This window comes from Cheilinus undulatus, linkage group 3 (genome assembly GCF_018320785.1).
Source record: "Cheilinus undulatus linkage group 3, ASM1832078v1, whole genome shotgun sequence".
NCBI lineage: Eukaryota > Metazoa > Chordata > Actinopteri > Labriformes > Labridae > Cheilinus > Cheilinus undulatus.
In genome coordinates, this window is record NC_054867.1 from 49,018,677 (window position 1) to 49,032,214 (window position 13,538).

General features: G+C 40.5%; 1 protein-coding gene across 5 annotated transcripts in view; it reads right to left on the minus strand.

Moving 5' to 3' along the window:
- Nucleotides 1-13,538, minus strand: part of arhgef10la (Rho guanine nucleotide exchange factor (GEF) 10-like a) — a 311,778-nt gene that overhangs the window by 205,582 nt on the left and 92,658 nt on the right. For all 5 annotated transcript variants that reach the window (XM_041784009.1, XM_041784008.1, XM_041784013.1 and 2 more), the window contains 3 exons: nt 8,123-8,215; nt 4,049-4,219; nt 123-268 (listed from right to left, as the gene is read on the minus strand). In XM_041784009.1, coding sequence (XP_041639943.1) covers nt 123-268; nt 4,049-4,219; nt 8,123-8,215 — 410 coding nt within the window. The remainder of the gene's footprint in view (nt 1-122; nt 269-4,048; nt 4,220-8,122; nt 8,216-13,538) is intronic.

Consider the following 13,538-nt stretch of genomic DNA (forward strand, 5'->3'; position numbering starts at 1 on the left):
TGTGCAGTTTTAACAGGCTCTGCTTTCAGAGCTTACACAACTCCATGCTGGAATGATAAATTATGAGCGCATTAGCACAGTATTTTTGACAGCAAGGACATTTAGCGTCAACAGGGACTTACTTGACATTTATGTTGGCACAGATGAGCACGTCATCAAAGAGGAAGACCTTTCTCTCCTTGGACTTCAGGACTTGTCCCCGTTCCCCGTACACGGTCTCGATGAGCGTCTCGCAGAGGACCAAGGACCCCTGCTCCGAGTTGAGTTGCTAAAAGGGACACAGCAGTCAGATCAGAGGCAGAGAGGAGACAGCTTCACAAAGAGGGGACAGTCCTCTAGGGTTCAACGCCCCGAGGACACAGGAGTCAGGCTTGGAGGAACAGATGTCTCATCGGGGATTAGTAACACATTCATGCTGCTGAAGGTCACTTAATGTGAGGATATGTACAAACATTCAGGCACACATACAGCTGGATGATGTGGCAAAACTTTTTTTTTCCAATGGCTAAAATTTATTTTTATTCTTCTGTAAATGTCTGTTGATTCAAGGGATCAAAATGTATTTAAATGTAAATATAAAGACAGCTACATGCATATACCCATGGCTAATATGCTACCTTTACCCTTGGCTGTGCTCTAACAACTTTAACAAAATCATTGGCCTGAATGTGCACGTTGTCAAAAACCGCAATTACAGTGCTGTGAAAAAGTATTTGCCCCCTTTCTGATTCCTGATTTTTTTTTTTTTTTTTTTGCATATTTATCACATTTAAATGGTTCGGCTCATCAAAACAATTTTAATATCTCACAAACACAATCCAAGTAAATACAAAATGCTGTTTCTAAATGATGATTTTATTTATTAAGATGGCTGCCATCTGATTATGGGATTCCAGGGTGTGTGTATCTTGGGTGTGCACGGCTCTGTTACACCTTTGTGTAAATTGCTAGTTGCAGAACAGAGACGGGCGTTCCTTTACGTCTTCATTGTGGAATCTCTGTGTAAAATTGGCTTGTGATTAACCACAGTTCTTATACAGCTGAGTTCAGTTTCACTGGCTACACCCAGGCCCCTGATTACTGCCAGATTTGTTGAATTAAAAAATCACTTAAATAGGAACCTTCAGACAAAGTGAAGTAGACGACAAGATCTCATAAAGAAATGGACCATGCCATGATCCAAAGAATTTCAAGAACCAGAAACAAAGTGATCTAAATCTATCTGTCTGGAAAAGGTTACAAAGCCATTTCCAAGGCTTTGGGACTCCAGCGAACCACAGTCAGAGCCATTACCCACAAATGGAGAAAACTGGGAACAGTGGTGAATCTTCCCAGGAGTGATTGGCCAACCAAAATGACTCCAAGAGTGCAATGACGTCTCATCCAAGAGGTCACAAAAGAACCCAGAACCACATCCAAAGACCTGCAGGCCTCTCTGGCCTCAGTTAAGGTCAGAGTTCATGACTCAACCATAAGAAAGACACTGGGCAAAAATGGCACCCATGGGAGAGTTACAAGGCCAAAACCACTGCTGACAAAAAAGAACACAAAGGCTCGTCTCACATCTGCCAAGAAATATCTGATGATCCCCAAAACTTTTGGAGAAATATTCTGTGGGCTGACGAGACAAAAGTTGAACTTTCTGGAAGGTATGCGACCCGTTACATCTTGGGTAAAAATAACAGCATTTGATAAAAAGAACATCATGCCAAATGAGATGCTGTGGTGTGACCCTAAACTAGCTCGTAAACCCTCCAATATGGCTGAGTTAAAAAAATTCTGTGAAAAAGAGTGGGCCAAAATTACTCCTCAGCATGCAAAGACTCATCACTAGTTATCACAAATGCTTGATTTCAGTTGTTGCTGCCAAAGGTGGCACAACCAGTTATGAGGTTCAGGGGGCATTACTTTTCCACACAGGGCCAGATAGGATTGTGTGCAACATCAGCCTCTGGTGGATTGACTTTTTTACCATCCACCCCAACGTAGCAGACACGTGTGAGTATGTGAGTGGTGACTAATTACCAATATAACATACCAATTAAGACAATTAATACTTTTTTTGCAGTAGAGATGTTTTGCTCTACATATCATGCAAACATTCAGGTGTTGTGTTCCTGCTTTCAACATTTTGAAAGACAGTGTTAGGGAACTAGGACCATTGTGACGAAGGGAGAGCTGAGCCAAGAGGCAAAGCTCTCAATCTACCGGAATGAGATCGCGGATACAATCAGCTGAAATGAGTTTCCTCCAGAGGGTGGCTAGGCTCAGCCTTAGAGATGGGGTAAGGAGTTCAGACATCCGGAGGGAGCTATAGAGCCACTGCTCCTTCGCATCGAAAGGAGCCAGTTGAGGTGGTATGGGCATCTGATCAGGATGCCTCCTGGTTGTCTCCCCATGGAGGTATTCCAGGAACGTCTGGCTGGGAGGCCTCAGGGAAGACAGGGAAGAATGCAGGGGAGGGATTAGTCAAGGATTGCCTCAGGATCCCCCAGCAGGAGTTGGAAAGTGTGGCTGGGGAACAGGACGTCTGGGTGGACTTGCTTAGCCTGATACACCCCGGACCCAGCTCCAGATAAGCAGATAAAGATGAATGGATGGATGGATGGATCATGATTTAAAAAAAAAAAGTGCTGGAATTGTGGGACTTAGTTTATCCTGATTTGCTCACTTAATCTTGACAGCCCTAATTATATAGTTCCTATATTGAGTGCCTTTATGTTATTTGTTTACATCTTTTTAAATCCAGTCCCAGACATCCTCACACAATTTCTGTGTGAAGACTGATTAAACAACCACAAGAATATAGTTACAGATGCACCACTGTTGCACTTTTATGCAGTCTAAATCAAAACTTGCAGTTTTATTGTTAAAGCACCAATCCAAGCCTACCAGGGTACAATATAAAGAGGCCAGTGTACAACAAGTGGCAGGTAAAGCTAAAATATGGAGTTCAAATTCTGAAACTTTGATGTGTTTGTTGTTCAAAAAGGTGCAATTTTAGTGAGTAATGAATCCCTGTGCTATATCAACACTGCTGTCTGCAGCGCAGTAACTCATCCGACCATATTTCACTGACTTAAATCTGCAGGCAATCTTTCGCTGCTCTCAGCTGTGGCTTGGAAAGCACACAAAATGAGTCATTAGTCCGAGTGGAACTACTGTTTGATGGCCACAAAAGCTTACAGCTCCCTGAAGAAGTGAACTTCTACAAGGATACACCCTTAAAGTCTTCAAGCATCAGTAGGCACAGAGGGCGCAGCACTGCGCACGTGTTCATGTGTGCGTGCGTGTACAGAGCCCATTCTCCCTCACATTGTTATCTGTCCTACGCCGGCGACTTGGATACTCTGAGACAAAAAATGAATATTTCATTGGATGGTTATGGGGGCAATAGAGGAGACCGTTTCCTATTGGAATTCTGCAGTGTCACCGCAGCAAATGGAATTCTGTGTGGAGTGGACCAGATTGGCCGAATCAGCTCATCTCTGAGTCCTGGAAAGCAAGAGCTGATAGAGAGAAATAAAAAATCGAGAGGGGAGGAGGGCAGACAACAGAGGGAGACGCAGTCGCACTGGGGGAAGAATAAAAGAGTGTATAAGTGGAGTGAGAAAGTAAGCAAGAGAGATAAAGTGGAGAGAGAGGAAGAGAGACGGGGTGAAAGAGATAGCTCTCTTACAGTTTCCAATTAAATGTCTCATTTACCCCCTAATTCTTCTTATTCAGAGCAGCATTTGTTCAGATTTTCAGCAGCGGGACTGTAATTTCAGTGTGGTAATGGAGAGGCAACGCCTCTGCCATTGCATTTGGTAGTGTTTAGAGGTGATAATGGGCATCATTTCTCCCAGATCATTCCCCCAAATAAAAATGCCTCCCTAGATTAATGTGCAGGAAAGTGATATAAGCGATTGCTGGGTACTAGTTAATTTAAAGGTGTTTGGCTCACAGTGATAACAGTGCAGAGGAGTTAAAGGCCTCTGGGGCTTGCTAGCAGCTGATTTGATTGGGCTGTGTGTGCGTGTACATGTGTGCACGTGTGTCCAGTCACCTTACTGAGCAGGCGATCACTGACGCTGCGGGCGAGCTGCTGAGTCTCCGCAATCTGGTCAGCCACTCGTTTCTGTTCATTCAGCTTCTCAGCCAGCATCTCCAGCTCCGTCAGAGCGAGCTGCAGGGGCAGACGGTCCACGTGGCCCTTCGGTGTGTTCTTAAGCATGTCCTAGAAAAGGTCACAAAGAAAGTTTCATGTAAGGGCACTGAAAGTTCGATTTTGTTTTTTAGTGTGATCATTTTCAGGACATCTGAGCTGTTCTTCCACAAGCCCTCAAGCATTAAAAGAAAACTTAGATAGATACAGACAAGAAATAAACACATTACAAGGAACCTCAACCCACAGTTAGGCCTTGCTGAGATGCACTAGAAAATAAGAACAAAACAATAAGTCCCTCATACAGCTGTGTCTGAAAGTGATATGGATTTTTATTTACTACAAACTTCATCTCTATAACATTTACCCCAGGGGTGTTCAAACTATGGCCTGAGGGCCAAATGCAGCCTCAGGTCCATTTTTAATTAGCCAGCAATCAGGTTAAACAATAAAATCAAATATGGCCCAAATCAGAACATACAGCTTGTACTTGACTTAAAGATGCACCAATCATCATGCCGTTTTCTCTCACATTTGACCATAAAATCAGATCAAAACTTTTCTAGCAGGTGACTTTTTCTGCCCAATAAAAAAATCTCTTTTAACACCCAGCAAGTAGATGTCCCCCTGCCAACATAAAGTTCTGTGGATACAACAGGCCAGGGGTTCTCGAAGGATGTGGCAAGGTATGGAAAAGCACATGCGGTTACTGTTTGGCCCACACCTCAGCCAAAGGTGCAGAATAAATGCCAAATTTGGCCCAGATGTCGATGCTGTCAGGGTGCTGTGGGTTACAAAATAGTGTTTTGCTTTAGCCACCGGTGGAAAAAATGATCGAAAATGGATTAAAACTTGAATAAAAAAGATTCAATAATGGATTCACGAGTGTAGGTTTCATCTTTCAAGATCGCTGAAAGTCATCCATGGTCCAAGCTTGATAGAAAAGGCTCTATAAGGGGTACAAAGGCATGGATAGCACCAATGGAATGGCACAAAGGCCGACTTCAAATGGGGAAAAAAGAAAGCGGCAACAACTTACATTTCAAAAGTTACATCACTTTTTATAACATGTGTCTCTTTTTGTTGTATATTGTCTCAGATGGTTGGGCTAGGTCAGGGTCATGCTGGTTCGGTACTTCCTGTCCTGGGTCCTGGGTCCTGGGCACCTCATATGCAATGAGCTGGATGAGGCTTGGAAAAGCGAGTCAGCATTAGACACACAGTCTTGCCAACTTTATCCAAAGATGCACCAAAAAGAACTTATCACAACACCACTGGCCATCAGTCAGCGTCCAGGCCTCATGAGAGAGTAGGAAGACCAGAAAGACCAAGGACCAAAAGACATTTTTCTGCATGCTCAGATTACAGGAACGCCACACTGTCTTTCTCAGTGAACCAGTCGCAAGAGTTGCATGAGTCCAAGTCTGCGGTTGATCTCAGCAAATCAGCAAATCTCAGCAACCAAGTGATCCTAAAATGCCTGGATCTTTGTTTTGGTCCAGGAGGCGTGCATTCCCTACCCCTCTGCCTCCTCACTCAACAAGTTAAAAGCCCCTACAACACTGATCATCAACTGGTGGCCCGGGGGCCACATCAGGCCCCCCAAAGCTTCCTGTTCGGCCCTGAAAGATCATTAAATTCAGAGAAGGAGGAAAAGAAGATTTTAAGAGTATCCTTTTGCTTTAAATGTCTGCAGCTTATAAATCCATCACAAACAATTAACATTAAAATAGTTTTAGAATGACTATTTGATCTGTTTTACAGAAATTATTGTCAAAATTAGTTGATATTTAAAAAATGGTTAAGGTTGGCAGAAGTGTTGAAAAAACTGGCAGAAAAAAAAGTTGTGAAAAGATGTTAAAATGTGTCAAAAATGGTAAAGGAGGAAAAAGGGGCAAAAGGTATCAAAAATGGTTGCAAATGACAAAAAATAGTGCAAGAAAGTAAAGTGGTTAAAAAGTGGCAAAAATTGAAGAAAAGTGGTAAATATTGATAATAGAGTGGCATAAAGTGCATACAACATGCAGAAAAAGTGGTTTAAAGGGGGTTAAAATCTTTCAAAAATTGGGTTAATGAGGCAAAAAGGGGCAAAAAGTATCAACAATGGGTTAAAAGTGGGAAAAATGCTTTTAAAGTTGCAACAATTGTTGAAAAAAATGTAATAAAAGTGGTTTAAAAGGGGCAAAAATAGAAGAAAAGTGGCAAAAATGGATAAAAGAGTGGCACAAAGGGGATAAAAAATGCAGGAAATTTGGTTTAAAGGGGGTTGAAATCATGCAAAAATTGGGTTAAAGAGGCAAAAAGTTAAAAGTGTCCAAATGGGTTAATATTGCTGCTAAATGACAATTAGGGAGGGCCCATTCTCTTGGATTTTCAGGGGTCCGGCCAATCCTGATGTCTGGCCTGCTGCATTATAGATAATAGGGATAGATCTCACTGGTAATGACTAAAAATGTCCTGTAGTTTAAAGGAAAATACAAATACTACTGCAATATTATTTCAATCGGACCAAAATGTTAATTTAATTTTTGTGTGTTTGAAAATCCAGACCGCAGAGTTTCTGTTGAGACTAAATCTGGCCTTTGTGCAAATGTACTTGATGACCCCTGCCCTACGAGGACATCTACAGTCTCCATAAGGATCACGGCATCATCAGCAAAGTCCAGATCAGTGATCTAGACACCACCAAAGGGCCATCGTCAGAAGGTTAACTGACTCGTAATTCTGGTGCTGACTACAAAGGAATAAGAATTCAACTTTATAGCTGGCTCACTGCAGAAATCCCTAGAGTAAATACATTTAAGACCATCTTTTATGTGTAAAACTTTTCTTTGTTGCTGTTTTTCAAAGACCATTCTTGCCAAATTGTTTGTGACTAAAGGAAAAGATGCTAAATTTGGTGAAACAGAACTGTAGCCTGTATTTGTAATCATATTGGCTGAGTGTCCCCTAACAAGTTGGGCTGGTCCAAACACTCGGGTTCTCCAGATGGTTTTGATTATAAGATATCAGGAGGTTTTTTTCAACAAATTTAAATCAGAAACTGAAGTTTCAGACACACAAACCTCAAGATAGCTGTCAAATTTCAAATTCTTTTCAAGGAAAGAAATAACTTAAACCACAATCTGATTATGATTTAAAACCTCTCACTCTATTCTACAATGAACTGACTCATAATAACAATACATGATCTTGTTGTCTTTGCCTTGAAAAGTTCAGAACCAGGTCAGACCATCCCTTTGGGGTTGGACTGTGCAGGATTTTGGCACGTATGTGAACATAACTGAGCCTTCTGTGGTTGAGTGCACCTCTGAAGCTCATTTTACTACATTTTCTGTCTTTTTGTGAGCAGCTCTGGCTAAAACAAACACCTTTGAAACTCTAAGGAACACTGTGTCTTGACTGTAGGCCTTGTGTCTTACACGTCTGTATTTGCCCTGCATCCATCACCCAGCGGAGACTTGCTGTTGTCTTTATCTGCATCTCAGACGTACCACAGCGCCTGGAGCTCTAGTCCCCCCGTAATGTAAGATTTAATACACACTTCCTTTTTGGAGAAACGAGTCTAGGCCAGGAGAAAATGCCTGATTCACATTCATAACTTATCTTTTGAATTCATGGATAATCAATGCCTACTGAGGGATGAAATGAGCTGCAGCAGATCCAGCAAGTCAAGCTCAAATCCAAATCTTTGCTCGGAAAAAGAGAGTGGAATTTAAAACCAGCAATATGAAAAACTGATGTGGCTAGCTACTTTTCAAGCCTCTGGCTAACACCGAAGTGTATGAGGTACAACTCCTTGTAGTTCTGATGAGTTTAAATCCATAATCGATTCCGCGGCCTTGTGGCTTTGCATCCTTATTAGCCTATGTGCTGCTGAATCTTTAATTTGACTTCTGTGTCACTTATCAGCTCGTACGACTCCACAAATTCACTCAGAAAATGAAAAGTGCAACACAATGAAACTTTCCATACCTGCAGGAGTAATATGAACTGTGGGAAGCGCTGAATCGGCTTAACCATCAGGCCATACAGCGTGATCCGGTCAAGACTGGAGGCCTGCTTCTTCTGCAAAGACAGAAATGAAGAAGAAGAAAAAAATTAAAGCAAAATATGCAGATAGAAAAAAAATCAGCGGTAAAGGTCATTAAGAGGAAAACTGTGATTCCTACTTGATGACGAGCCTGTCAGAATCTTCTATAGGCCGCGTGTAGGCGGGCGAGTGGGTGAGTAAGGTACGAGAATGAGGTTGCGTTAGTCATATGAGAGAATGAAAGAGGAGATTTACTTCGGTGTGTAATGTCAAATGTGGAGCTGTAGGCGGAGGTCAGAAGATATGGTTATGGGGAAGTGTCAAGTCTGAGCAGCAATGACACCATCAGTGCAGAGGGAGGAAATCACTGGGAACATCTAATAGAGGATTTTACAGCAGAGGTGAAATAAGATCATCTCTAAGACGCATGTAAAAAAGGGGAGATTACAGCTGCAACGTATGAGATCTGATATCTAGTTTAGAGAGCAGTGGCAAACAAAATAATTTCTCTTCTACTGCAAGTGTTCTCCCTCAATGGTAGGAATCTTGTTCACAAGATAAAACGGATTAAAACAGGAAGATATTAATTTAATTTATGCTGATTACACTCTGTAAAATCAACCAAATGACTACGTTCTGATATGATATGATAAGCCAGCTTTGTTTCCCACATCTTGATAAAGCATTTTAATGAATTCATGACGATTTCAATGATTCTGATGTTTCCATTTAACCCTTTATGGGGCAAAGAACCATATATGGTCACTTAATTCGACTTCCTTCTTGGCCTACCCCCCAACTCTCTGTGATGCATTAGAACCAAAAAGATTTTTCTCAGCCAATCAGACATCACAGAAGTGACATCACACAATCTGACCAATCAGCAGTAGCCCAAAGTGTCTTAAACTTCCTGTGACCTTCAGAGCTCAAAAAATGCAGTTCTACGTTTTTTTTTTTTTGTCCCATATAAATAGCCCTAAAATCAGAACTAACCATGGAAAATTGATGAAACTAACATTTTAAAGGAGTGCTAAGTAGCATGATAGGATTTCTAGCAATTACTGAAATTTTAGACTGAAAAATGGCAGAGCCAGAATTTGGGTATATGCCTGTTTAGGGGTGTAAACTGTTGTCTATATGGCCAACTCATATAGCAATCATACTCGGGGTATTTTTCCAGGCAAATAACTCATTTTAATGTAGGATAACAATACTCTATAGCAGGGTTCTCAAACTTTTCAGGGCTAGGGACCTCTAACAAGGCAGAAAATGTTCCAAGGACCCCCACATAACCCTTACACTGATTAAATATATGTTAACTAACCATTTCAACTCCTAGATGCTGTATTTTAAACTCTCCCACATAAATACAAGCTCTTGTCCAGTTGAGTGTGGCTTCTTACTTTTTGCAATCCTTTGAGCAGCTAAATAAGAATCCCCCTGTGCTTTGTCTGAGGTTGTGGTCAGGTTCACCATTTGTGTTTTCTGGCAGATGTCTTCCTCACCCTTTCATCTGAAAAATCTTTTGTTTTGTCCTTAAACTCTGCATGCTTTGTTATCAGAAGACGCTTTAGCTTGGTGGGCTTCATGGCTTCACATGAAGACGCTGATCTCAATAAAACCCAACTCCAGATAGCTGTCATCATATTTTTTCATATTTTTTCAGTTTATCCATTGTTTCTAGCTGGACCTGCACACCAAATGTGTCCTGAGCAAAGCAACTGATGAGTGAAAGATTTATGTGCTACTGTCATAATCATATCTGAGGTTTTATTGGCCCAAAGCTGACTTATGTGGGAGTCATGGATGTTTTATAGCGCTGTGGTCCTGATATGTATTTATTTGACTTTTAATGACATGGCATTACTTTGATAATTTATTCTGAATTATTAAGCGGACCCCCAAGCTGTTGCTCACAGACCCCCAGGGGTCCCCGGACCCCAGTTTGAGAACCACTGCTCTATAGTGTAGTCAGATGTTGTCACAGGTTTGTAAAAATATAGAGTGATCTAATGGTAGATTTCAGTGATTTATAGAAATGTTCAAGGTATCGATAGTACAACTACTGACACTTCACATCACTGACACAGCAGCGGGAGAATTTGAGGTTACGTTTCTTGCCCAAGGACACATCAGCATGTGACTGCAGGGGCCGGGGATCAAACCCCCAACCTCTAAGGTGAGTGAATAACCTTACCTGGGATTGACTAATGAACGGATGCTCAATACAATGAATCCCAGTCAAAGTCTGGGGGCCCTCGTGGCCACAAGGTTACCAAAATCAGATGAACAAATTTACTGGAATTTGACAACACTACAACAGGAAGATTTTTTCCAAAGTCTGCTGATTAAGCTGCTTTTAAAGGCAATTTTATCCCTTAGAAATATCAACCTACTTAGTGAGCCGCACTTTTTCATTCAGGTTTTATGAAATCAAATCCATTTTGTGTTAATTTTTGACTGAAAAACATTATTCTTTTTTATGTTGGTCCCTGGAGGCTCAACTTTTTAATCCAGAGGTGCGTTACAACTAGGAATAAGGCAGCTGTTTATTTCAGGAGGATTCTTTTATTCTAAGGTGATTTTATGGGAGGATTTTATTAATATTTATGTATTTGTTCTTTTCTGTGTCATTTCTGTTGGCTGAAAGAGCAGCAGTAATATTTCTTTTTTATGCTTCACATCCAGAAAATGACAAAGTGACTCCTGAGTGTCAAATTAAGGACAAATTTTACATCCTGAATCACTGTCCCATATAAAATTACAAACCAGATATCACCAAGTTATACAAATCACTGCAAAGAAAGGCAAAGCTTTCCTGATATCTGACCTTATTGACTTTAATATAAAATGCCCATCATTTCAAAGGCTGCTGTTCTGCCATTAAATTAAGTGAGCTAAAGCTTAGAACTAATTATGAAAATCTATATAGGGCAGGGATTTCTTGGATGTAACTCCCCCTCCTGGGATTCTTTTGAAACAGCTTGACTGACTGGCAGGCAAAATCACTTTAAATACCTAAAAGCCCCACTCCAGTACCTTCTGGCATTTTATTATATTTCATATATTTCCTGTCAAGACTGTTTGCCAAAAATCTGAGGACAAATTTGTTGTACTTAAAGTTTGAACTTTCAAGTTGTTGTGAAATCAGCTTTAGCAGAAGCTCAATGTCAAATAAAATCCTCTGAGTTTTCACTGGTGAAGTCATTTCCTGATCATGGAACATTTTATAACTTTATTTCCTCATTGTGATTAAACTGGAAGTGTTTTCTTTTTGTCTGATTTCTCTTCAGATGTTTTCTTGCAGTGACTCTCTGAGCTATTGCACTTTTCTGTCTCTTTACTTGACTCTGTTGAGAAGTTAGCAAGGTTAGTAAATTAATTTTATACTCCCGAGAGGAGGATGTAAGGAGGAAACCCAGATGGGACGGCTTGTAAGGAGCAGCTGCAGATCCTGCACAGCTGCCTCTCACATGCAGTGAAATTTAGAGAGGTAATTGCGGGTCTCAGTTTTCCTTGGTCAGGCCAGTAGCTGATGGGTTCATTAGGGTTTGAAAGACGCCACCTTCAATGCTAAAGGTTCAGGATACAAGTCTTTCTCTTTAATGCAAAAATGTGGCCCTCATTTAAATGTCAACCTACAATCCAAGACTAATCCTACACTTCTGACCCTAACCTACAGTATGAGTCATTTCCTTGTGCCTGCAGCTGCAGATGCAACAACTTTCTTCCGCCGTAGAAAGACAAATTTTTATAGATTTGTCGGTTTCAGTCTCAGTCATAAATGGGAAATTCATCAGCTTTGTCTTTTTTCTGTAAAAACCAACATTAATCCTCCTTTTCATGTTATTTGTTAAATCCATCATAAAAAAGTTGTAGCTCTGACATGATTTATGTTACGCTCCCAGTGCCAGCCTCTAATTTAAAGCTCAAAATAAATTTGAAAAAACAATGGGAGGACCTTCAATAAAGGTCCACATTGGGAAAAAAGGACCCCACTTTACTTGACTGGCTACAGACTTTTAGATGTATATTTAAACATGTAATAAAAACTGTTATACTCCAACAGTCAAACTAGGGAACAATCAACCCCCTTCTTTGGTTCCCTGTTAGTGGACAAAATTTGACATAGCGCCCTCTTTGGCACATGTCTAATAGAATGCCATAAGTTCCTCTGTATTAAGCTAGCATTAGTAGAATTGCATCACAACTTTTCTGTGCCCACTGTGTACTGCAGGCATCAATTTTTTTATTATTTTCAACCCAGCTCTTCAGACATCTTGTGGCCTCCACTGAAGCTCAACAAAGGAACCTCATCGCTAAATGGGGTTCTTTCAGTGTTAATGGTTAAGAGGTGCAGACAGACCACTGCATAACTGCAGTGAAGACAGTCAGTATATTCACATGCACAGATCAGTAATGGTTATAAAACTCCATTTAAGGACGACCGTCCTTGCTACAGTATGATTTGTGTTCCGCTCCCAATGTGCAAGGAGATAATCGGTTTATTATGGGTATAATGTCCAAAACATGGAGCTGTCCTTGTCCCTGCACAAGCTTTATCTCTGCAAGTAGAGCTGAACGATTTGGGAAAATAATCTAATGGCAAGTTTTTCCCTAAATATTGCGATTGCGATTTCATATGCAATTATTTGTTTAGCATTTCATCTCATGTATTTTCCGAAAAACACAAGCAGTAAATCATTCTATACTATAACCAACACAATCTAAGATTAAGCAAGGACTCAAAAATATCTAATTGTGATGATTTTGACTCATATTGCAAACTGAAGATGAATTTTTCTATTGAAGGGAGGGTGATAATTTTTATTTAATTTTCCTATTTACTATGAAAAATGTACAAAAATTAAGAAAGAAGGTTGTTTTCGTAGACTATTCCCTAAAAAATTACACATGAATGATTGCATGATATGTAATGCATAAAATCTCTGCTGCAGAAAAGTTTTAAACTGGCATTCTGTCAGGCCATATTACGATTTAATCAAATTTTTGATTAATTGCCCAGCCCTATCTGCAAGTTGTAAGATTTCTCTATTGTTATGTCACATTCATCAGTCCTGAAATACTGGTTCCGTTAAGTGTCTATGTAAAGCCTTAAGTTGCCATCTTCTAATTTTATGGAAAAAACTCTGATATCTAATACTGCAGAGCAGGATGGTGCAAGAGGTATCTTCAAAACACCATGCAATAAATGCACAGTAAATGTTGACAAGACAGCAACATGCAGGGCTACAAGAATGCCGCTGTGATGCTCTAGAGAACTTATAGCAAAGATGAAGAAAGGCTGCTGATTGCCAAGTTTAGTAGTGTTTCTGTGTTCTTCATTAAACTCTTGCA